At 39.9% G+C, this 27,396-nt stretch overlaps 1 protein-coding gene across 1 annotated transcript; it reads right to left on the reverse strand.

Moving 5' to 3' along the window:
- Positions 1-2,647: 2,647 nt before the first annotated feature.
- On the reverse strand, positions 2,648-4,605 carry LOC104224683 (cytochrome c oxidase subunit 5C-2). Its single transcript, XM_009776366.2, has 2 exons — positions 4,485-4,605; positions 2,648-3,038 (listed from the first exon to the last, which is right to left on the reverse strand). Exon 2 carries the CDS (start codon positions 3,011-3,013, stop codon positions 2,822-2,824), a length of 192 nt encoding a protein of 63 aa, XP_009774668.1. The 5' UTR covers positions 3,014-3,038; positions 4,485-4,605; the 3' UTR covers positions 2,648-2,821.
- Between the last annotated feature and the right edge of the window lie 22,791 nt (positions 4,606-27,396).

Here is a 27,396-nt window from a genome sequence, read left to right on the forward strand (position 1 = left end):
CTTATTTAAAAACATTATACTATTTCTCAGAGAACCAAAAATCAAGATAATGCTATCTGTGTATCTTTAGTGTTTGTTAAATGAATACAGGTGAGCCAGATGCACTTCTCAAAGTTCCCAGTAAACTGGATATCACTATTTTGCATAACTGGACATGCATGACAATATCCAACTTCAAAATTTGATGGAAGTGGACTTTCATCAAACTATTATTTCCTCTGGTCCATGTGAAGCTGTGCATGTATGATGTGCTTACTGTGTTAAATTGACTCTTTAGTGATTGGAAACTTCTGTTATGATTTTTGTCTTAGATGTTTTCTGCACCATGTGCATTGATACATTACCTCTGTGAATGTAAAGAGTGGTGGCCTATTAATCTCAGAATATTGCTTTAAAATGAATATACAACCCAAATATAGAAGAACTACTAATCATATTAGCTCATGCTCTACATCAACAAAGAAAAAGAGCTACAAGAAGCATGAAGCATAGACCCCTACTCACTTGCTACTGTTCAATCAAGATTTAAGGCAAACAGAACATGTATCTGCTTTTACCTTGTCCAATAAAATTAGTTGAAAACTCTATGCCTTAATGTGTAAATGTTAAATGCGGAGAGTTAAAAAAATATGTACTGAAGATGTAGTTAAAAACTCTATGCCTAACCATTTAAATGTTAAATGCAGAGAGTTAAAAGAGACTTGGGTGAATTTGTAGTCAAATAGCAATTTCAATGCTCAACTTGGGTCTCCAACTCCTTACTTGGGACTGCATTATTCGTTATGATTCTTGAGAACGTAAGGGTTATCAAGGTTGGCGATTCTTCTTGAAAAACTATTATTATTAAATTTTGTGGTCACTTAAATGTTAACTGCTACCTTCAAAGGTTTTTCTTTGATTTTCCAGATTTTTTCCTTTTGTTTATATTTAAGATCTAAATTATTTTGATGTATAATGCTAATCCAATGTAGTAAAAGATGTCAAATTTTCTTATAGTTTTAGAGAAAGATCTTGCATTCCGTGTTTGTGACATTTTGCGTTTGCTTGCAGATATTTGGGAAGACCATTTTGATTACAAATACTCTTTGCTGGAGTATGTTTTTCTCACTTTTCACGATCATTCATCCTTGCAGAACAATAGCATTGTCATTTTCATGATTCTGTACATATATATGTTAGTACTATAAATGATGCTCAATGTAACTACTCTTGTGGATTTCTACATATCTACAAGATCAATTAGTATTCTACGTTTTGGTTTTACTGTGACATATATATTTGATTCCAAGTAAAACTAGCTTGTGTTTCCTGTTAGTCGTGCGAAGAGTTCTTCTACACCTGGCCTGATTTACCATTCCTTTTGACTGTCAAGTATACATATAAGCATTTAGAGCTTCGTCTTAAGCAGTTACTACAGCATTTGATTTTGTAAAAATAGCACGGTATAGCCAGTTTTCGGACTAGTCATTCAAAAATAGCCAGCGTTTACGAAGTCAATGAAAAATAGCCACTATTTTGCTGCAACAGAGACCGGTCCAGCATAATATACTGGAGTTCGGTGCACCTGTGTATGAACTCCAGCATATTATGCTGGACCGATATACTTTGCTGACTCCAGTATAATATACTGGAGACTGAAGCACTGGTGCTCCAAACTCCAATATATTATACTGGACAATTATACTTGCTGGAACTCCAGTATATTATGCTAGAGTTCTAATGTACTTGTGCTGGAGTTCCAGCATACTTATCCTGAAACTGCAGTATAATATTGCTGGAGTTCAAGCATACTTAAGCTGGAACTCCAATATAATATACTGGCGTATTTTTCGGATTTTGAACAATGTTTTCGCTCAGATTTATCTTTACATGAAAAGTGACTAATACTTTTGAAATTGGGCTATTTTTGAACGACCAGTTATAAATCTGGCTATTTTTCAATTTCTCCCTTTGATTTTGGATATGGTAATTGGGCCCGGGCTGACTCACCTAATGGTTTAAATAAGGATAAACAAGTGAAAAACCAAGGAACCAGTAAAATAACTAGCATGCCTTCTCTTGAGATTTCTACTCAAGCATGCAGTTTATTCAACATTCGCCAAAGGACTGATTTCCCCATTTCTCTTGACGCCATCATGTTTATATTCGATGTAATGCAAGTCTGGCAATAGGATAGGTAAAATAGATTCCAGCAAACGTGAAATTTTTACCGGATAACGAAAATAAGTTATATTAAAATGTGATTTTTAGTCATTAACCAACTATAATGCAAACGTGAAAATATGTTATAATGCAACATACCCATTTAGAATAACCAAATTATAAGATGAAAGTATGTTATTTCATCAGTCAGCTTTATACCATATGTGAAAAGAGCACATTCGATAAAATCCAAACATGGGTGTGTTGCATGTCAACAAAAAAACCCCAAGAGCACATTCAACAGCTTTCTAGCAATGATAAGGCATATATTAACAGAATAATGCCATCTGGGAATTACAAGCACGCTTTCTATATCTATTTTGTCCACTAGAGAGGATTATCAAAAGTAAGATAAATTTTCTGGTTTTGGATTAAACCTATTAAGCGAGAAATAATATACTCAAAATAGGCACATGAGGTTGCCTGTTAAATGGCACGCTTAAACTGATGAAGAAAATTTATTCTGGCCTGTCAAAGCAGGTCAATGAAAATCAAAAACTAGTCAAACATGGAGCAATGAATAGACAAAGAGATACTTGGTTTATAAACTTATTCTTTTAGACATAAGAGTATGCCCATGTTTAATTGAAGAGCCAACTCACACGAGATCCTCGAAAAATTATTCTTCTGCGACTAAACTTATTTCACCTTTCTCCAGCAAGTCATAAAATGACCTAACTTTTCTTTGCTCATTCCAGTGGTGCATCTTCCATAAGCTTCCAGCAGCCAAGCCAAGTACAGTTGCAATAACTATTTCCTTCACCACACTAGGGCCTTTCAAAGTGGCATGCGCAATCCTATGGCCAGCCATTTGATGCTGAACTTAGTGTAAACTTCTGCAAAATCACCGCAGGGTACAGTTCAACTCACCCATATTAATTTACACATATAAAACCAACAGTCGACTAAATGGTGTTAAATGAAGCATGAAAAGTAGTTAGAAGCAAGTTATACACAACCATACAACAAACTAATGAAGCAACTACACTGAAACAAATAACTAACGAACTTGAAGAACGAGCTCAAAGAATTACCCAAAACATTGAGTTGATGGCAATTAAACTTTGAGGTAATACCGTAATAATAATGAAAGATGAACCACCAGGACCTCAGCTTAGCAATGGAGGCTAAAACTAAGTCCCACCAAAAGCTAGCCATTGTTCCACCAGTACAGAGCAGTATAAGTACCAACAGCTAACCACACTAGTTATAGTGTAAATAGTACTACCATATTTCGAGAAAGAGTTGATTAAATTATGTTAGTACGAACTACGGAGTACCAACTCATACAATTTAATGTTAGTCCATCAACACTGCAGCTCCCTACAAGTTTGTCCATCCACAACGGACCCTCTCTCTTTTCCCTTCCTTGGACATGGATTTATTCATTGGGGCTTCGAATTGCACTGACATGAAATTTGAATTGACTGTAGCTTGCAGTTCCATCATGATATCATTCTTCCTCTTCCTATCTCCGTCCACTATCCCTGAATTCCATATTTCCCTCTGCTATTTTTAATTGCTCTCTAACCAAAATATTCTCTTATTTATTTTTCTCTTTTGAATCTATCATTTGCACTTGGCCGCCCCATAAAGCAATAAATCCTTTCTCACTTCGGCCAATACCTGCTTTACTTCTATCCCTATCCTTAATAGTTACTAGCTCTAACAAGTCTGCGCGCTTTTATACCCTTTTTCTTTGTGTGTGTTTCAGTGTTTGCCTGGCTTAAATAATTCTTACCAAGTAGAAAGCACGCATATAAAGAGAGAGGTTAGCTAAGCATAAGAAGTCAAAAACCTCACCAAATGCAACTTCCTCTACTTCCCAGCAACTGCTTTCTAAATAGTTGGCTAAGTTTTAATAATCTTTTCACCCTAAGGTAGCTAAACATCAAGCGTACAGTTTATATCCTAGCATAGCTCCTATTTCATCCAATTTATTCAACTCAAAATTCAGCAAAATTATTCAAAAATCCAGATCGGAAAGTAAGTCTTTCAAGTCAAACACAAAATATATAAAAATAAAAAGCATAGTTCTCACTGGATCTGAGTTCGGGAAGATAAATAAAATCAACTACAGCAGATTCTATCAGATCCATGAGTAATGAAACAAAAATAAGAGGAAACAAAATATCAACTCAAAATAGAGACGTTGATCCTAACAACTTTGCTGAATAAAATTGCAGATCAGAAAACTAGTACAGAATAAGTCTAAAGAAATTTGAGAAACGTCGAAGATTGAAAATTCGATTGACTTTGAAAGTAAAAGCTAGGGTTTGTACCTGAGAGGAAAGAACTCGGATGAGGACAATGTGGTAGAGAAGAGAAATGGAGGACCCTGGCCTTTTCCAATAAGCTATTAGTACAAGTTGCTACTTTATTTGTTTGTTTTTCAGGCCTGACCAATAGCACCATGTTCACGGGGACCAATTTACGAGCATCTAGGATTTATCTGGTTCCCTGTCCTAAATGGGCCAATCCGATATTATCGTGGCCCAAGTACTAATATTTTAAGGGGATTTTTTCCGAACTTATTTATTCGTGTTTAACTTGGTTTTATAGTTTTCAAAAATTACTTTGATTTTTATTATAAAATATATATGATATGATCTTTTGCAGCGTCTTCCTCTTCTCCCCCTTCGACTTAGGACTGCAAATCCTGCCAAATCTACTCGAAATCTCCACCTAATTACCCAAAAATTTAGGAACAAGGCATAACAATTACTTGCCACAACACCCAAACAAAATTTAATTTTTGAACTCGAAGCTTTAAAGCTTTATTTAATACTATTAGATAACTCTTCTTCAAGTTTTCACACTCCAAATCAATGGATAAGCACAAAAATGACTTGGGAACAGTAGTAAATAGACATGAATTAGTTGCTTTTTAGGTTTTTTTTTTATTAAATAAATCTGCAACTGTTCGAACTCAAGTCAGAAATTGAAGTTCGAAATTTCTTGATCCGACTAAGTTTAGCTTAGTTTAGGGTCACGTTTGCAGTCATAGTTCCCTTACCCAAGTACTTTCGGTCTTAAAATCTCAATTCGAAATTTTTTGTAGCAGTTATATAAAATATATGATCCCAGCAGTATAGAACTTCAAGCTTCTCATTTCAAACCCACGAATCAGAAGCTAAAACATATAACTTTCAAACAATTTAGATAGAAAATTGTTATTGCATACAGCCTGCATACAATTACATGTGTATGTCATTGTATGTCAAGTGATAAATTGAACATACAAATAGCATACACCCCACATACACAATATATACAACTTATATGCATATCATTGTTCTTCTTCCTCTATGAGATTCAATCTGAAAATCCAACCAAAACCAACTCGAATCTTCACTGACCCCCCTAAAAAATGAGATATGAACTCCAAACGATATTCATTATCATTTTCAACAGCACCCAATCCAAATAAATAATAATTTTACAAAACTCATTTTTCGAATTCAAAAGGTTCAATTTTTTTTTAATGGTTGTCACTATTTTAGAATTTGGAACTTGTCTAGAAATTATATTGAATTTAGCGAGAGAAAGAGGTGATTTTTAAAAAGTCAAAGGAATTATTTTTGAAATTGAGTTGAAAAGGGGAAGAAAAGTTGAGGGCTGAGAAGTAATTGGATGATAGACGCGAGGGAAGAGGTCCTACGTTATTATGAATTTGTATACAAATTATAAACGTTGTTATGATATGTTATTAAGAAGGAACTCTATAAAAGTAATAATTAAGTCTATAATTAAGTATAACTATGTAAAATTTCCATCTTTAATGAATCGTTTGGTTGATCAACAAGTTATATCAGCATTATAGTGACGGAATTATAATATAAAAAATATTTAGTGAGTCTACTTTTAATGATTCATATTTGATTCAGTATACTAAAAATATGACATACATATATACGATTAATTCTTCAAGATGGTGTATCTAAGGTTGGATTCTTCCCTAGCTAAAAGTCAGGGAAATTCTTCAGTTCCGGAAGCATACTTCAAATTCTGGCAGCATACTTCAAATTTTTAATAATGTGCTTCAAAATTGTAGCAGCATACTTTAAATTTCTGGTATCTTCTCAAAACTTTTCTTAAAAGGTTGAAACATAAATATTTGGCACTAAATGATCCTATTTGTGCAAATCCCATTAAAAGCAAATGCATGTGGAGGACGACCTACACATACTTATCACTTATCTTTTTGTTTTTCGTTATTTTATCTCAAATGACAACATTCACGAAGAATTGAGCCTTCGTGGCTTTTACAATGTTGTAATTATGAAGTTATCTTTTTTAGATCTCTTATGTATAAAAGATAGATCTCTTATGTGTAAAAGTATTTTTTTCATGTGTAAAAAAAGAGATGGAATCATAAAACTAAAAATAAATTTGTAATGAGCCGCAAAACTATTTTATCCCAATATTCACATACTAATAACTTAACAGGACGGGTTTTATACATCTTAATTTATTCTAATTATTTGAGCAAATCCATTAAAAGTAGATGCATGTGGAGGACGACCTACACCTGCTTATCTTTTTGTTTTTCGTTATTTTTATCTCAAATGACAATATTCACATACTAATAACCTAACAGGACATGAATTATGCATCTACATTAAACTAAACTTTTTCCCACATGTAGCTATACTCTCTTCTGTCCATTGTCCTTTTAGTTTTATTTTTTTTCTTCTATTGCCTATGGGTACACGATTCTTTAAAAAAAGTTAATGAATAAAGAGAAACTCTTCGAGCTTTCTAGCGGATTGTGAATCCACCACGTGCGAGTTAAATCCTTGTCGTTCGCTCATCAATAAAAATGGACCGGTTGTTTTGGAGACACAAGACAAACTAGAAATAATTTATTTTGCAAGTCATTTCGAGGCTTTCGCATCCAAGTATTAGTATCTGATTGAAAGATAGAAACCATATGTTTGCGTCGTCTACTTGCTAAAAGTAAAAATAGAATGACTGATCATGAATCCTATGACGTTTTTAAGACCTCACTTATCAGCCAACCACTTTTTAATATATAATGAATGAACCACCTTTGGAGGTTTGGCTAGGCAAATTTTTCGTCGTCATCTGAATAACTACTATTATCTGCAAATAGCACTACTAAAAAACTGGATAATTTCGTCCAGGAAAACCGGTCGATATCAGTCGGAATTTGAGAAAAAGCGACCGATTCTCAACCGCTTTTAATTAGTTGAAAAAATAATGGTCGCTAAGTGTTGCGGCCGAAATCGGTCGCAATTTTCCAACCGAAAACGGTCGCAATTTTCAACGCATTGACTGACAACCAAACTAAATATATTGATTGAAATCGGCAGGTATTAATTAATTTTTTTTTCAAATAAGATCGCCATCGGTCGGAATTTTAAATATATAATAATTTTATGGCGAAATAAATAAACGGTCCCTCTAAGTTGTCCACAACGACCAGACAAAACACCTTAACTAAACCCTTTACCATTTAGACACTTCAAGTGTCCATTAACCAGATCAAATAAACACATATTGCTGATGTGGTATGCACATGTTTGCTAATAAAATTTTAAGCGCGTGAAATATTTTTTCAGCCTAATTTTTTTTTGTTGAAAAACTAAGAATTGGGCGTATCTTAGCCTCTCTTGGCTTGACTAACCCACGTCAACGTCATCGTGAAACCACCATTAAAACCAGCCACTAAAACTCCAGCCAAGCTACCGAAAATCACTAAAAACTTTTCGATTTTAACTGCGATAGCTTAATTATTGACTGAATGAAGTTTTGTGATGATGTGCAAACTAGAGAAAGGTTAATGTTCTTATTGTTTGCCCCCTTCTTGGAAGTGCACTTTCCTATGTCGTCTTCCTTTTCTCCCATGTCATTTTGTTCAATTCATCTCTCCATAAATAAACAAAGAATCTAGTAATAATCAACAACAAATAGTAGCAGTAAGAAAGAATCAACAGTGGCCACGACTATCGCTGCCCATAAAAGTCATCGGCTCCGACAATATATAACAAAAGAATTTCACAGATCAGAGAATTAAAGCATCAAAGTAGCAACAAAAATAGCTACAACAGCAGATCCGACAACGACAACTCTGTTCAAGAAAGCAGAGTTGGGAGATGAGGTAGGAGAACCGCTGGGAGAGGCACTAATGGATGGAGGAGGAGCACCACCGGAAGGAGATAAAGCCGCAGTATCGACGGTTGTGTCGCGCCCCCTTTTTCCTCGCGGAATCGGGTTTATGATATTTGAGAGGACAACTCATTCCCTTTTGGGAATTTAGGTTTGCATTTGAAGAGTCGCCACCTAATGATTAAGGTGCATTAGGACACCAAGAAGGTTTGATTTGAGTAACCAGAGATTGGGTAAGGGCTTGAAATTATTCCAAGGAGAAGGTGTTAGGCACCCCGCAGAATCCACTAGTGTGGTTCCCGGCCAGATTGTTATTGTGAATTTAGGTGCAAATAACATGTAGGCGAATAAATAAAGGGTTTTGAAAACATAGCTTTGAAATAAATATCAAGAAAACGTTTAAGAACTTAGGAAAAACACGGATCTGGAACAGATCTAAAAAGATCAGAAAAACCTCAAAAGCTAGGGTTTCAAAGGAACCCAAACAGTGAGAAAGGCCTGGATCAAAGAAGGAGGAATCGAAGCCAGGCTCGAAACAGACATAGCTTGCCGGAGCAAGGCCGGAGATGGCCATAAAACTTGAATCAACGAGGCCTGGACGAAGCTTCTCCATGGTCAGGCCATGAAACCTCAATAAACGAGTGTGTATGCACCATGGAAGGTTGGTAGGTGGTGAGACCACCATAGATTCAGGCCAGGAAATAGCCAGAGAAGATGAATGAGACTCATCGGAGAGGAGGGGAAGGGGAAGGTTCTAGAGAGAACCAGAGATAGAGAGATAGAGAGATAGAGAGAGAGTAGATTAAATGAGGGAAAATGAGAGGGGTTTGGGGGGGTCGTTTGGTTTAATTTAGGAAGGGTAAATGGTGGCCGTTGATCATTTTGATCAACGACCCGGATTAAATGGGGATCCGGGCGGGTTATTCAAACGGGTTGTGGGTCGGGTAGATTTAGGATTTGGGCTGGGTAATTGGGTTTGAGATTGGGTTTAATTAGGGGTTCAAATCTGGCTAAAATTGAAATGAAATGGGCTAACATTTAAATAGCCACTTTTTCCCTTGTTTAATTTATAAAAATAGTAAAATAATTTCCAGAAATAAATTAAAAGCACTAAAATGATTAATAATATGTAATTATCCAATTAAAATACTGAAGTTAATTTTATAAATATAAACACCATTAAATCTTAAAAAAGGCTAATGTCGCAATTACGTGCAATTTAGCTTTAAAAATATTAAATAAATTTATAAAAAATATAAAAATTATGTTAGCTATATTTAATGCAAGTATGAGAATCCAATAAATGAATCACCAAAATGATAATTTTGGGAACAATTATTGGTTTTTTCTTGCTAAAATAAGGCAATAAATTGATTTAAAAATCCTTAAAATTAAGAAAAAAAATATTAAAACCTTGGGACATACTTATATATGCATATTCATGCTATTTTGAAAGTATTTTGCATATTAAAAATATACAGAAAAAAATTGGGTATCAACAACTGCCCCTTTTTACCTGGGAAGGATGAAAGAGTTGTCGGGTAAAGATATGATGACCAATTTTGACCGAACGAAAGGGTTCGAGGAGACTTAGGCCATACTCTGGCTTTTGAGCTGCCTACATATCCCTGATTTTACAGGAATCAGGCCATATGTAGTTCAGGATCCGTCGGCGGAGTAGGCTTGATGGAGACTTTCAAGAACGGACGCAATATTCAGGTTGGGGTGGATGGCTGAAATCTGATATGGATGCGGGAACTGGAGCGGGATCGGTCTTGTTGAGGTGGACATTACTCATCGATTTACCTACAAATAAATAATACAAGCATATATTGTGCGTAAAATTAAACATGATGCAAATTCCCGTCGGACCATGAATGTTTGTCCTCGGACGGTTAGGATGACGTTCTTAGACTATGGTGTCCTGGGCCATGAAGTGTATAATAAAGGATTCGCAGGCCATGAAATAATGCTCTCGGGCTATGAGAATGATGCCTCCGAACCATGATGCCTTTGAATAATGATATGCAAGAGATTAAAAAAGGAAAGGGGGGGGGGGTCCTCAGGCCATGGCATGGTGTTCTCGGGCTATAAAAATGGTGCCTCCGAACAATGAAGCCTTTGGACAATTTGGCGATCTTTCAGCCCATGAAATGCAACAGATGGCGAACTTTCAGCCCATGAGATGCAAATGTAGAGGTGTCGATCTTTCAGCCATGCAAACGTAAATAAGATGGCGATCTTTCAGCCAATGCAAACGTAAATAAGATGGCGATCTTTCAGCCAATGCAAATGTAGAAGTGGCGATCTTTCAGCCAATGCAGATGTAAATAAGGTGGCGATCTTTCAGCCAATGCAAACGTAAATAAGGTGGCGATCTTTCAGGCATGCAAATGTAGAAGTGGCGATCTTTCAGCCAATGCAAATGTAAATAAGGTGGCGATCTTTCAGCCAATGCAAACATAAATAAGATGGCGATCTTTCAGCCAATGCAAATGTAGAAGTGGCGATCTTTCAGCCAATGTAGATGCAAATAAGGTGGCGATCTTTCAGCCAATGCAAACTTAAATAAGGTGGCGATCTTTCAGCCATGCAAATGTAAAGGTGACGATCTTTCAGCCAATACAAACGTAAATAAGGTGGCGATATTTCAGCCATGCAAATGTAGAGGTGGCGATCTTTCAGCCAATGCAAACGTAAATAAGGTGGCGATCTTTCAGCCATACAAATGTAAATAAGGTGGCGATATTTCAGCCAATGCAAATATAAATAAGGTGGCTATCTTTCAGCCATGCAAATGTAGAGGTGGCGATCTTTCAGCCAATGCAGATGTAAATAAGGTGGCGATCTTTCAGCTAATGCAAATGTAAATAAGGTGGCGATCTTTCAGCCAATGCAAATGTAAAGGTGGCGATCTTTCAGCCATGCAGATGGAGGTAGAGCTTAACCTCAGAAAGCAGAATAGTAGCCTTATGCAATGTAGAAATGCAGATGGAGCTAGCGCTTAACCTTGGAAGGCAGAATGGTAGCCTTATGCAATGCAGAAATGCAGATGGAGACAGATCTTAGTCTCGGAGGCAAAATGGTAGCCTTATGCAGGAAGTAAAAGCAAATAATAATAGAATTTTCTTAGCTGATAGCGGATCGTGATATTGCGACTGTTGGGGATACTGTATCTGCTGGGGACACTACGTGCGGATAGCAGCTGTGAGTAAGTGCAATGGTTCTAAGAGTCGTATTTCTGAGCAATGTGAGTCTCGTGAGTGTATATTGTATTTGATGATTTTGCAACTCAAGTGCTTGCATCCAAAGAAAAATCATGAGTTTTGTAAAGGGGGGAGGTTAGTTCGTATCCCTGTTGGCTCTTCTTAACCTGCTCGGCTTGGATTTGGTGATACGTATCATTGGGGTAGCGTTGCTAAACAAAGCGATTTCAGAAATAAACATGCATGATTTTGTAAAAAATATGACATAAGTGTATAATCAAGAACAACTTTTAGATGAACCGACGACTGTGACGTGGTCCAAGACATTGCAACCTTCCTTGTTACGGAATTTTGAGGGTCCTCCTCAAAATTCCGCCCCAGTTTACTGGGTTGCTGCTTCTGACTGCTGCTAGCGATGATTGGCTGAAATTAACTTCGGAATTTTGAGGGTCCTCCTCAAAATTCTGCCCTAGTTTCCAATTGCAGGGGGAAATGAAAGTTTTGTTGAATTGTGACCGAACCCATAGGGCTGCCTATGTATCCCCTCTTAAATGGGAATCAGGTCAGGCGTAGTTCAAATTACATCACAAAGGAAAGCATAAAGATTATACATAGTAGCACTTGACTGCATCTGAATTGATCGGCTTTGGCCAGACTTTTCCATCCATTTCCGCAAATATGAGGGCTCCTCCTGTTAGAACCTGGTGAACCATGTACGAACCCTAATAGTTGGGAGAGAATTTCCCTTTGGCTTCATCTTGATGCGGGAAAATTTTCTTTAACACCCGCTGCCCCGGTGTGAATTGTTTTGGCTTGACTCTTTTGTTGAAGGCTCTGGACATCCTGTTCTGATAAAGCTGGCCGTGAAAAACTGCATTCATTCTCTTTTCATCTATAAAAGCTAGTTGTTTGTAATGATTCTTTACCCATTCTGCATCGTCTAGCTTTGCTTCCTATATGATTCTTAATAAGGGAATTTCCACCTCGGCGAGAATGACGGCTTCTATACTATAAACTAGCATATAGGGGGTTGCCCCGGTTGATATGCGAACTGTGGTGCGGTATCCCTATAAAGCAAACGGTAGCTTCTCGTGCCACTGCTTATGCTTCTCTATCATTTTCCTTAGTATTTTCTTGATATTCTTATTGACGGCTTCTACTGCTCCGTTCATCTGAGGTCTGTAGGCTGTAGAATTCTTTTGTTTGATCTTAAAGGTTTCACACATGACTTTCATCAGGTCACTATTGAGATTGGAACCATTATCAGTGATGATTGATTCCGGAATCCCGAACCGACAAACGATACGGTCGCAGACGAAGTCTGCCACAACTTTCTTAGTCACTACTTTGTAAGATGCTGCTTCGACCCATTTGGTGAAATAGTCGATTGCTACTAGGATAAACCTGTGCCCATTAGAGGCGGAAGACTCGATTGGTCCAATAACATCCATTCCCCAGGCAGCAAACGGCCACGGTGAGTTTGTTGCAGTAAGCTTGCTTGGAGGTACCTTTATCATGTCTGCATGTATCTGACAGCGGTGGCATTTTCGGACATACTGGATGTAGTCTGTCTCCATAGTCATCCAAAAGTAACCAGCACGGAGTATCTTCTTTGCTAAGACAAAACAATTCATATGTGGGCTGCAGGTCCAAACATGGATTTCTTCTAGTAGTTTAGATGCTTCCTTCGTGTCGACACACCTTAGTAATCCCAAATCAGGAGTCCTCCTATATAGGATTCCTCCCCTCTAAAAGAAATTGTTGGACAACCTTCAAAGTGTGCACTTCTGAGTACTGTTAGCAAGTTCTGGGTATTCTCCATTTGCCAAATATTACTTGATTTCATGAAACCAAGGCTTTCCATCTGCTTCTTCTTCGACATGAGCACAGTAAGCTGGCTGATCATAGATCTTTACCGAAATGGGATTAATGAAGTTCTTGTCTGGATGTTATATCATGGATGATAAGGTGGCCAATGCATCGGCGAACTCATTCTGAATTCTGGGAACATGTTGGAATTCCGTCTTTGTGAACCTCTTTCTCAATTCCTGTACATGTTGCAGATAAGGGAGTATCTTGGAGTTCTTGGTCGCCCATTCTTCTCGGACCTGATGTATAAGCAATTCTAAATCCCTCATTACTAGCAACTCTTGAATGTTCATGTCGATGTCCATTTTGAGACCTAAGATGCAGGCTTCATACTCAGCCATATTGTTGGTACCTGGGAATCTGAGTTTAGCGAACACCGGATAATGCTGACCGGTTTTCGATACAAGGACTGCTCCTATGCCAACTCCCTTGAAGTTTGCTGCTCCATCGAAAAACATTCTCCAACCGATATGGGATTCTGCAATATCTTCTTCTTTGAATGATACCTCTTCATCAGGAAAATACGTTTTCAGGGGTTCGTATTCTCCATCCACGGGGTTTTCAGCAAGGTGATCTACTAGTGCATGTCCCTTGATTGCCTTCTGAGTTACATAGACAATGTCAAATTCACTCAACAAGATTTGCCACTTGGCTAGTTTTCCAGTAGGCATGGGCTTCTGGAAGATGTACTTCAAAGAATCCATCCTTGATATGAGATATGTAGTATAGGCATAGAAGTAGTGCCTCAACTTATGAGCTACCCAAGTTAAAGCACAACAGGTGCGCTCTAACAGAGAATACCGGGCCTCGTACGGGGTGGACTTCTTACTGAGGTAATAGATGGCCTGTTCCTTCCTCCCCGTTTCATCATGTTACCCTAGAACACAACCAAATGCTCTATCCAATACTGCGAGGTAGAGTAATAGAGGTCTACCTGGCTCGGGCGGGACCAAGACTGGTGGTGTTGACATGTACTCCTTGATTTTGTCGAAGGCTTTTTGGAAGTCATTAGTCCATTTGGTAGCTGCCTCATTCTTTAACATCTTAAAGATTGGCTCATAGATAACTGTAGATTGTGCTATGAACCGGCTGATATAGTTAAGTCTCCCAAGAAACTCATCACGTCCTTCTTGTTCTTTGGCGGTGGCAACTCTTGAATAGCTTTGACCTTTGATGGATCCAGTTCTATTCCTCGGGACTTACAATGAACCCAAGTAGTTTTTCGGCAGGAACCCCAAATGCGCACTTCGTGGGATTCAGTTTTAGGTTGTATCTTCTCAGTCTATTGAAGAACTTCCTCAAATCTTCCATGTGATCAGTGGCTTTCTTGGACTTGATGATAACATCGTCTACATATACTTCGATCTCCTTGTGTATCATATCGTGGAAAATGGTGGTCATGGCCCTCATGTAGGTGGCCCCATCATTTTTTAATCCAAATGGTATCATCTTGTAACAATACATCCCCCATGGCGTAATGAAAGCCGTTTTCTCAGCATCTTCTTCATCCATCCAGATCTGATGATACCCTGCAAAACAATCTACAAATGACTGCAACTCATGCTTAGCGCAATTGTCGATCAGGATGTGTATGTTCGGTAAGGGGAAGTCGTCTTTTGGACTGGACCGGTTGAGATTCCGATAGTCGATACAGACTCTAACCTTCCCATCCTTCTTTGGTACCGGCACAATGTTGGCAAACCACGTCGGATATTCTATTACCCCGAGAACCTTGGCTTTGACCTGCTTAGTGACTTCTTCTTTGATTTTCAAACTCATATCAGGCTTGAACTTTCTGAGTTTTTGCTTTACCGGCGGACATGTAAGGTCAGTTGGCAGTTTGTGTGCCACAATAGATGTACTCATACCAGTCATGTCATCATACGACCAGGCGAATATGTCCTCATATTCCCTTAGAAATTCTGTGTACTCTTCCTTTTCTGATGGCGATAAGTGGACACTGATTCTCGTTTCTTTGACATTCTCTGCATCTCCTAGGTTAACAATCTCGGTCTTGTCCAGGTTGGACTTAGGTCTGTTCTCAAAATTCTCAACTTCCTTAACAATCTCTTCCGGTATTTCATCTTCCTCTGAATCTGTGTCCGTTTGTTGCGTTGTCTCGTTGCATGTCACAATCATTGGTTCATCAAGATAAGTAATAGTAATGCTGTATAAGCAAAGTAATGAGAGAGAATAATAAGAGTAAGATTTATAGGGAAAATCGAAATGCTTTGAAAAATTCCATAAGTGTTTTGAACATTGAAGATCTTATTGCGAAATTTTAAAATGCGAAAGGAAAGTCAACTAGTAAAAATGAAAGATAGTGCATGATGCTTGTTCAGCCTTGCTACCCCGAGGCTTTCTGGGCTCTGGTGGTTCTTATGGTCCAGTTATTGAGGCATCCTCCTCTGCTCACTGCTTGTATAGAAGGGCCTTTCTCCCCCCCTCCTCGAAAACAACACAACAATCCATATCATTGTCTTCCAGGAACAAATTCCTTACTGCTGTCAGTGCTTCCTCTTCTTCTGACCCTTAGATAACATCGACTGGCTAGAAAGTCTGCTTCAAATGTGGTATTAGCTGCTCCAGCGGATAGTAAGGGCCGCACCATAGTGGTGACCAGTTGTTGAATTCCTCCCAAGTGTACTCATATCCCAGACCAAAGGTGGTGCCATGTTTCTTTAGTTTGATAGGCTTAGCGACTCCTTGGAGGTTCTTGCCAAGTCCCTTGCCAGGTTCGTATCCGTTCTAGTTCAATATGCTTTCAATTTTATTGTCCCACCATTTGTCCTTGTCGATAACGTTGACTCGCTCGATGTGGTGATAGGTCTCCCCGCCTATCTTTCTTCTGCCTCCGATTGCTGGGATGGTCTGGCGACTGTATATGGGATTGCTACCCTTGCCACGAATGATCACCTCTTGGTGGTTCCACTCAAATCTCACCGCCTGATGTAGTGTTGACGCTACGGCCCCATCGGCATGAATCCATGGTTATCCCAATAACAAATTGTAAGATGCCGGCACGTCTATTACTTTAAAATCAACATTGAACCCAGTGGGCCCCATTTGCAAACACAGGCTAATTTCGCCAATGGTGGACCTTTGGGAACCGTCGAAAGCTTTGACGTTGATGGCCCCGTCCTTGATCTCATACAGCCCCTTTCCCAATGTCTTGAGAGTTACCAACGGACAAATGTTAAGGCTGGACCCTCCATCAATTAGGATTCTGGTGATAAAATAATCTTCGCATTGCACGGTGATGTGCAACGCCTTGTTGTGACTTAACCCTTCTGGTGGCAGCTCATCTTTATGAAAAGTGATATTGAGACTTTCCAATACTTGCCCTACCATGTTTTCCATCTCTCCTCCGGTGATATTGCTTGGTACATATGCCTCACTTAGTACCTTTAGCAGAGCATTCTTGTGTGCCTCAGAATTTTGTAGCAAAGCAAGTATGGAGATCTGCGCTGGTGTTTTGTTCAGCTGGTCAATGACCGAGTATTCCTTGGCTTGTATCTTTCTCCAAAGATCGTCTGGACCTGTCTCAATGATGGGCGACCAATTGGAGGCCTGCTTGCTTGACTCAGCTAGGTGTTCCGGGGTATAGACCCTACCACTTCTTGTCATACCCTGTGCGGCAATAGTTTCCTCGAATCTAACCTTGCCTTTCCTCCTTGCCTCAGCTGTATAGTCCCATGGTATAACCTTTGTGTGGAATAGCATCACGACTGACATTGCTATTGGGATTCAAGTGGTTATCTTCACCCCAAACGGAGCATGTTCCTTGGGTGGTAAGACTGCAACTTTGAATGGTGTAGGTGCATTTGTTGGTGACATGAATTTGACCTCAATCGGCGTTGGCGTCTTTGTAGAGGATGGTGCTTCAAACTCAAGTGGCATCGACATATCTACCTCGGCATCCCCAGAAGGCTGAATCTAGACTACAATCAGATTAAGGGTGACTATTGGCTCCTTTGGATCGTCGCCTTCTGTGATCAAACTGATCGATCCCTTGGGGTCCCAATCATCCTCTATTTCAATCATATGAACGTCTCCACTCGTATGGTTTGGCAGAGGGTTATTGCGGACATTTGGAGCAGGTTCCTTTGCTATAATAATTTTGTTGTCAATCAGAGCCTAGATCTTGTCTTTTAGGGAGCGACATTCATCGTGGTGTGTCCTTTCATGCCGGAATGGTATGCACAGGATTTATTTAGATTAACCCTCTGAGAAGGGTTCTCGGGGGTTATAGCAGGGATAGGGGTAACATAACCAGCATCTTTGAGCCTCTCGTACAACTGGTCAATGGGTTCGACAATGGCTGCATACTGTCTAGGAGGTCTGCGGTCAAAATTTGGCCGAGATCTAGGGAAGTTTTGGTGTGTAGGAGGTGATTGATGGTGGGATGGTTGAGCATTGTAGGCTTGGTAAACATGTTCGAGTTGGGAATATCTGGGTGAAATAGGTTGATATGTGGGAGGTGGAGGTGATTGATAAGTGGGTGGTGGAGTTTGATAATAGGGTGAGAGTGCTTGGTAGTTCGGAGTAGGGTGATATGTGAGTGGAGGCATTAGATAGGTTTGGTATTTGATAGGGGATTTGGTTCTCTGTACCACCATTACGGCACCTACGTCCCTTTTCTTGGATGTACCACCAGACTGTAAAGCCTTATTGGTAGTTTTCAAGGCTTCAAAGTTTGTAACCATATCACTTTTGATGCCTTCTTCGATCCTTTCCCCCAACTTGATGATGTCAGAAAATTTATGGCTTTCAATCAACATCAAACTCTTATAATACTGCGGGTCCTGAGCCCGGACAAAGAATTTGTTCATCTGTTCCTCTTCTAAGGTAGGCTGACCTTAGCAGCTTCGGATCTCCAGCGAGTAGCATACTCGCGAAATATTTTTGTAGGTTTCTTCTTTAGATTCTGAATGTAGAACACATCCGGTGCATTCTCCGTGTTGAACCTGAACCTATCCATAAAATCGGATGCCATGCCTACCCAACTTGACCACTTCTTCGGATCTTGGCTAATGTATCAAGATAGAGCATCTCCTTTTAGACTCCTCATGAAATGTTTCATGCGGATCTTTTCGTCCTTTCCTACTCCGACCAGCTTGTCACAGTACGTTCTCAGATGGACCCTTGGATCTCCTGTACCATCACACATTTCGAATTTCGGAGGTTTGTAGCCCTCGGGCATTTCAATATCGGCCTGTATGCAGAGATATTCATAGTTCAACCCTTCAATCCCCTTACTTCCTTCGACGCCCTGGATCCTGCTGGTCAATTTCTTAAGTTCTTCAGCCAGATTCCTGATGAGTGAGTCTTTATCATCAGACTCGGGTGTGCTTGAGATGGGTTGGGTGGAGTGTGGCCCGGTCTTCATGTAGATTAGGGTGTTATGATGGGTGTGAAAGTGGTCATTTGTGGAGTTCAAAGGTTCTGGGATGAGCAATGGAGTATTGTTGGAGGTTTGGCAAGTGTTGCAGTGGTGGTGAGGAACGAGATGGTTTCGTGACTTTGGGATATTTTGTGGAGGTGTGGGGTTCTGAGCATTTGGGAAATTAATGTGGAGAGTGGTAAGGTAAAATGACAGATTCACCAGATTCCGAACCTGATCAAGTTCTTCTTGGAATTTCAGCAGCTTTGTTCAAGCTGGGATGCGCTTTCCTTGGAAACCTGAGTACCATGAGTGACCTCGACCCATTCAGTTGAGCTCTCCTTTCTGGCATTGTTCAAATCTTCCATCTTCCCTTTGTTCTTGTTTCTGATAGGACTAAGAGGAGGAGTGGGTGGAGGGCCTCTGGATCTCGTTGAATAAGATGATGTTGCCAGAGTGCACGAACTAACCTTTGGGGAGGGGAATAAATAAGTAAAAACAAAAAGGTAACAAGTCAGTGAGGATTATAAGAAAATGTTGCGATATTTAAACACGTAGTGCAAGAATGTAAATCGTGTCCTATTTGGGAACTTCTTTGTGCCCGAAGTAGGCCTGGTGACAAGTTGATTTGGAGAACTTAGAATGCTAAATGCCTTATTTTATTGATAAAAGTAGAAGAATCCCAAATCGATCCTAAATAGAAGGAAAAAAAATATCACTAGTGGCCATTGGCCTTATTACATTTCTTAAAGCAAAAGAAAAACTCCTATCTATTTGGTCCCAGAAGGACCTTCCCCAGACTCGACATCTTTGGCTCCGTCGAACAGCTTTCCCAGCTCGTGAAGTCCTAGCAATAGGTAGGCTCTGGCTAGATGTCCGCCCTCATTTCCCTTAACATTTTGTCAATCCTCGATCCTATTGAGGAACTTCCTTTCTAGCTCCACTATGCCTCGCTCCAAATGTCCCAGTCGCTTGTTGGCATTGACAGCCATGTCTTTCCACTCCTCGATCAGCTTTTGGTTGGTTTCTTGTATCTCACGGTGCTTGATTTCACATTCTCGGATCCTCTTGCACAGTTGATTGTATTTGACCTGTGCCTCGGCCCTCTCATCTATGATTCTGTGGCCCCTAGCAAGTCCTGGCTGACCCATACCAACGTGATTAGATTCCAACCAGCCTGAATAGTATGGAGTACAACCAGGATGGTATCTGTTTGGTTTGATAGTATCTCTTCCCATGATGATCTTGTAATGCCACATATGCTGAGCTTGGCACTTATAAGGGCTGTCATCAGCTTGGAAGTCAGCCCAGAAGTGACTCATCTTGTCTACCCTTGGTATAACCTGCTTCCTACCAGCCTGTCTCATAACTCGGAGAAGGACATAAGGGTTGGTTCCCCTCAGACCGATTAATATAAAAAATGGGGCATCCTTGGATAGGACAATGAACTCCTCAGTAGGGAACTACTCGAACATCCATTATACTTGATCCTCAGTTAGATTTTCAAACAGCTCTAACCATCCCTTGGCGTCTTCTGGCTGGGCGAACATGTTGGACATGTAGTTCATTCGTTTCAGATGATGGAAAGCGATATGATCGTCCCAATCTCTTCGCTGAATTTCCTGTCGGTATTTGATCGCGGCGAACTCAACCTTACATAACGGTAGGAGGAGCGAGCGCTAATACTTTTACCCGAATAGTGGTATCGGGGTCAATTTCCACAGGGAGCTTGGAATGGAGTTGCATATTTGTTTAGACTAGGAATGCGTGTTTGCTCCTAATTGTACTTCTACCATTTTTTGGTTTTTTGTTTAATCACTACTATTATCAACTACAAGTTTAAGCTAATTTATGCTAAAAGGGTATGTTCTAAATTGTGATTAATATAGAGAAAGGCACTAGGGTCGTGGCATCACCTAGGTGGTTAACTAACGGGTAGAGGTTACTAATAATAGATTGACATATTTGGGATCAATGCTATAACCGTGCACATTTGTACTCACTCCCATACCTCTCGGTAGAGAGAGCAATTTTGCCCAATTGACTCTCTCGAGCTCAATTGGGTAGGCCAATTAGACCAAGCAACTAGGGTTCAAGTAGGGTGATTACTCTCTCGAGGTTTAACCCGTTAATTGGGACTACCATTTCTCATGGATCCACACCAATCCCTTGTTGGGTCAATTCTGGGGTCATAGACTCTCTTTCTTAAGAAAGGTCAAGACCCACTAAGCTAGAATCAATGTTTGCAACCATCAATCCTTAATTAAACCATAAAATTAACCCAAATAACGAACACCCAATATCAATCTATCAGTAAGAAACAACACCCATTAATTACCCACACTAGGGTTGAGCCACAACCCTAGCTAATGGGTTTAGCTAGACATAATTAAAGCAGAAAATGAAGAAATAAAAGATGAAACAACCATATTAATTAATTGCTAATGCTAAACTACAATAATCTATGATGAAACTAAGCTAAAAATGCCCAAGATAGGCCAAAACATAAGTCTACCGAGTGCAGCAACTGTTAGTTGTACAAAACTTAACCTAAAAATGGTAAAATGTTCTATTTATAGTGGGCTGGAAAAACTGGACAAAAATGCCCCTGCGGGGTGAGTGCGGACCGCACAAAGATGGCACGCAGCCGCACTGGGTTGATTGACCTCTGAATTTTGCTCTCTGAAAATGGTGATGCGGACCGCACAAAGTTGGGGTGCAGCCGCATGAAAGGTTTTGCAGCTTCTCTGAACTTCACTGATGCGGGCCGCGTGACCATAGAGTGCGGCCGCATGGGGGGAAGCGCGGGCCGCATGAAGTTGGACGCGGCCGCGTGTTTTGCTTCTGGAATATAATACTCTCTGAACTTCTTGGACGCGATCGCATAGCAAAATTGTGCGGCCGCATGAGTGAGACGCGGGCTGCATGAATTGGGACGCGGCCGCATGAGGCATGGCTTGTAAGTTCACAGTCTCTAAACTTCTATGATGCGGCCGCATGACATGATGGTGCGGTCCGCACCAAGTTCTGAATGTCTTCACTCTGCTAATCTTTGGCACTTGAGCAGGTTTCACTCCAATTTGAGCCGATCTTTGACGATTTGTCACTTTATAGCTCAAACCTGCAATCAAGCGCAATCTGTAAGCTTTTTGGGAATATTTTGTAGCAATTTACACTCAAAGCACAGGCAAGTATGGGTATAAAACATGTTAAAATCCTACTTATCAGTATTCACCCATTTGGAGATGCTCCATAAGCCAAAACTAAAGTAGCAAGTTGCAGCCCTCAAAATGTTTGGCTCCTCGTTGACACTTCTCCAAGGCTCGGTATATCTCCGCAATAATCATGGGCACAATGCTGAATGGTTGCCCACTAATTCCCTCCATTAGAGTTTTGGTTACCATAGCTAGCCTGGTGTGGATTATGGCTTTCTTCATTGGAAACACTATCATCCCCAGGAAGAAAAACATGAAGACAAAGACCCTTCGGTGAATATGCCCCAATGATATGAGGGCGAACTCGTCAGGATAAGTACAGTAAGATTTGTTGTGACCGTACCTCTCGTACAAATAATCAAAGAGAATATACGACTCTTTTAAGCATGCCAAGTCTGGGTTCTTCTTTAGACCCATCATTTTGAGGAAACCTCTATCCTTGCGATTTTCCGGCATTAACAAACCCGGTAAAATGGTAAAATGTTCCTAGGCCAAAACATAAGTCTACCGAGTGCAGCAGCTGTTAGTTGTACAAAACTTAACCTAAAAATTGTAAAATGTTCTATTTATAGTGGGCTGGAAAAACTGGACAAAAATGCCCCTGCGGGGTGAGTGCGGACCGCACAAAGATGGCACGCAGCCGCACTGGGTTGATTGACCTCTGAATTTTGCTCTCTGAAAATGGTGATGCGGACCGCACAAAGTTGGGGTGCGGCCGCATGAAAGGTTTTGCAGCTTCTCTGAACTTCACTGATGCGGGCCGCGTGACCATAGAGTGCGGCCGCATGGGGGGAAGCGCAGGCCGCATGAAGTTGGACGCGGCCGCGTGTTTTGCTTCTGGAATATAATACTCTCTGAACTTCTTGGACGCGATCGCATAGCAAAATTGTGCGGCCGCATGAGTGAGACGCGGGCCGCATGAATTGGGACGCGGCTGCATGAGGCATGGCTTGTAAGTTCACAGTCTCTGAACTTCTATGATGCGGCCGCATGACATGATGGTGCGGTCCGCACCAAGTTCTGAATGTCTTCACTCTGCTAATCTTTGGCACTTGAGCAGGTTTCACTCCAATTTGAGCCGATCTTTGACGATTTGTCACTTTATAGCTCAAACCTGCAATCAAGCGCAATCTGTAAGCTTTTTGGGAATATTTTGTAGCAATTTACACTCAAAGCGCAGGCAAGTATGGGTATAAAACATGTTAAAATCCTACTTATCAGTATTCACCCATTTGGAGATGCTCCATAAGCCAAAACTGAAGTAGCAAGTTGCAGCCCTCAAAATGTTTGGCTCCTCGTTGACACTTCTCCAAGGCTCGGTATATCTCCGCAATAATCATGGGCACAATGCTGAATGGTTGCCCACTAATTCCCTCCATTAGAGTTTTGATTACCATAGCTAGCCTGGTGTGGATTATGACTTTCTTCATTGGAAACACTATCATCCCCAGGAACAAAAAAATGAAGACAAAGACCCTTCGATGAATATGCCCCAATGATATGAGGGCGAACTCGTCAGGATAAGTACAGTAAGATTTGTTGTGACCGTACCTCTCGTACAAATAATCAAAGAGAATATACGACTCTTTTAAGCATGCCAAGTCTGGGTTCTTCTTTAGACCCATCATTTTGAGGAAACCTCTATCCTTGCGATTTTCCGGCATTAACAAACCCGGAGTTTCCCATGGTATACCCGCTAATCCTCCTATTTCTTCTAGCAGGGGCGTCATCTCAATGTCCCCGAAGCGGAACACGGACCTATCACAATCCTAGAACAGAGTAGCAGCTTCTATGATCTTGTTGTTAGGTTGGACTTCCAGAAGAGAAGGTAGATTTCCTAGGTATTTCCGGACAAGAGTCTGATCACTGAAATGAAGATCCTCCCACCAGCTTAGCAATTTCGGGTGGATGTTGGTGACCATGCCAAATCTGGGGACTTCGTGCCTCATATTTCTGCAAGACAAAAGGGTTAGGCCCTTACCCCCACCAAACTCGACTATTAACTATCAATAATTGGCATAAAAACATTTAGTTCTCCAAATAAATGCACATAACGTGATGGTGTCCGTTTGGGTTTTAGGGAAACCCAGTGGACTTTGGACAAGGCTATCTTAAAGAGTCATTATATGGACAACATAACTGACTCGGCTAGTTTTGACCATGACACATCCACAGTTAAATAGAGTAAGGTTTCTATGGATTTTAGACTGGTACCCTTGAGCGGACAACTCAAGGGGGAAAGGCACGGAACCATCGACTACACCGTTGATCGACTGGTTTTACCGCAATTATGCCTTTTCTGGATTTAAAGGGGTGATAATATCGGAAGAGCGCAACCACTCATTATAAGCGTTGCTATGGTATTTTGTTTGACACGAGTGGAATATGATGTTGAGCATGATTATGCAACAATTAAAGCAGGTTATCACGTATTTGCACGTTAGGAAAGCAGTAAATATAATAGTTTTTTTCATAATTTAAAGCGGTAGTAAAGGAAAGCAGTAAAGGAAAGTAATAAGGGAAAGAAACAAAAAGACAAGTTAGTTTTGCAATCGAAAAGAAAAATTGAATATTTGAAAGAAATAAATAGATAATTGCGCATAAAGAAGCAGAAATTCACAATAATAGTCTAAAATGGTAAAAGCCTAAGAATCCCCAGCAGAGTCGCCACGCTGTCGCGCCCCCTTTTTCCTCGCGGAATCGGGTTTATGACATTTGGGAGGACAACTCATTCTCTTTTGGGAATTTGGGTTTGCATTTGAAGAGTTTCCACCTAATGATTAATGTGCATTAGGCCACCAAGAAGGTTTGATTTGAGTAACCAGAGATTGGGTAAGGGCTTAAAATTATTCCAAGGGGAAGGCATTAGGCACCCCTCAGAATCCACTAGTGTGGTTCCCGGCCAGACTATTGTTGTGAATTTAGGTGCAAATAACATGTAGGCAAATAAAACTTCAAATAAGAGGGGATTTTCACATAATGGTTACAAACAAAATTGGAAAGAATTAAAAGGAAGCTGATTTTCTTAAAAGAAATAGTTTGAAATCTTTTGAAGAAACAAAGAAACAAAAAGGAAAGGGGGGGGGGGTCCAAGGTTTATTAATAATATGGATCACCCCACACAACATCAGGTAATCACTCCTCAGTGAGGTGCTACATGAAACGTTATCGCGTGGTCATCATATCCATATCTACCCTTTCCTACCTCGTTGAGGTATTAAAGCGCGAAATGGTCTCGATTACTTATTGCATGATATTACCCGTCCCAATCCTATCAGTTCGGAGGCATTTAGGACTACTAATCCTAAGAGGGAAGGATATTAGGCTTATTTGTAGTTTCAAAGGCAAAATTCTAATGCGACATACAAAAACATGTATAGCAAGTTGGGGAAAGCACATAACAAGTAAAAGGCTCAGATATACCCCCTCGAACAAAGAAAGCACATAATTAGCATGACTTTCACTTACTGTTTATGGTCTGAGTAAGAACTTAAAGGTTGAGGCAGACTGATTTATTACATAATTCAGATAAGAAGCCCGAGTCAGGCCTGCCTACTGGTTGTAGCTAATAACACAGATTCAGTTTATAACTTTTATCCTAAGGCTTGCCTAAGTGTCGGACAAGGATCCTATAAGCATGGTATCTATTGAATTCAGGAAAGCCATGAAAAAATAATGTCTCAAAAAATAAACTGAGTACATGCTGGTAAAAAGGGGAAGTCAGATTATGAAAAGAAAGCGCACTTTAACGAAAATTTTAGGCTCTGAAACTGATGATACTCGTTATTACTGATTTTACATCTGACATTAAGTGAGGCGAATCATATTCAATTAGAAACTCCTATAGGCATGCTTTCTAGGTGTTACTGATTTAAAACCTTGAAGACGTAGTATAAAATGCAGAAGACTTGTTTTAAACTTATAAACATGATATCTAGATGCTGAATTCTGTTTAAGACATGATGCCCAAGTGCAATTGAATGTTTAAGTCCTATGAACATGGTAATTAGGTGCAGAAATTTGTTTAAGACCTATGAACATGATTTCTATATGAGAAAATGGATATACAGGATTCAGAAAGACCTATAGGCATATTTTCTATATGCATATGAATGTGCAGAATACGAAAACTTATAGACATGGTATCTATGCATAATTCAGAATTCCTATAGTCGTGGTATCTATGTGAGAATACAGAATTCAGAAATACCTATAGGCATGATATCTACCCTTTGCATACATAGTTACCCGCTCTTTCACTAACCAGCACCAAATATTTATTACAAAATATCACAGCCCAGAATAAAGTAAAATACATCAGAAAAAAATAAAAGTACAACCAAAGGAGAGCCTGATTTGGACTTCATATCTGAAATATGAGGTAAACCAACTCCATAAGATCAAGATCCAAAGCCTTTCTCCCATTCGAGTGTGTCAAAGTTCCCTAAGAGCCTCAAAATGACTCCGGGCAATGCTCACACACAAATGTATTATCAGATTAGGACAAGTGTAGTGTGGAAGGGCTAGCCCTCAAGTGTCCAAGTTCAGAGGGAACTCAAGGTCCCAAGGCAAGGCTCACAAGAGGGGGCAGAACTTAAAGACTAAGAGGGAGTGCAAGTGCAGAAAAGAATTCTGAGAGAGGGAAAGGGGAAGGGAAACAGCTACAAATAAGTACACATAGGGGTATAGGAGAATGGGGAGGTTGTAAAGAGCCAGGGCAGGCTGTGGGCATACCCAGCAATGGTGAATGCTAGCACACTCATAAGCCTGTTAGAAGACACTATTAGAGGCTAGGATCCCAAGGGATCAAGCTTAATTCAGGGACAATAATTTGCATATTGCCATGCCTTAAGCCATAGCTCAAACACATAGGGGGCAGGGGTTTGGGATTCATAATAGAAATAGGCAAAAGAAATCAGCATGCTAATTTAAGTGTTGAACTATGCAGAAACAGTAAGTAGGCATGGATACAAAAGCAGTAAATAAACACATTGTCGTGGTGCTAAAACTTAAATCAGAACATACCAGTTTCAAAGAAACAAATAGAAAAAACAGTAGGTCTTGTAAACAGGCCACGACGCAAGCAAATAAGAGAGAATACTATTGTGTGTAAGTGTAGTTTCAGAAGAAAACTATGAGTGAGTGATCGATCCCTTGCTAATGAAAGAGTAGTGTATTTATAGTGTGAAAAATAGACAGAAATAAGGTAAGAAAACAATTAAGGGACTGGGGTATCAATTAAAAATCAATCAATACAAGATTTCCCTTAATTAAGGAACTTAGATTCAAATGGGAAAACTATTTAAGGGAAGAAATCAAATAAACATCTTGTGCGAAGCATGCAATTAGGGGTAAATACATAAGAAGTTACTTAATGGCAGAATTTTGA

The sequence above is a fragment of the Nicotiana sylvestris genome, chromosome 9 (genome assembly GCF_000393655.2).
Source record: "Nicotiana sylvestris chromosome 9, ASM39365v2, whole genome shotgun sequence".
NCBI classification, from domain to species: domain Eukaryota; kingdom Viridiplantae; phylum Streptophyta; class Magnoliopsida; order Solanales; family Solanaceae; genus Nicotiana; species Nicotiana sylvestris.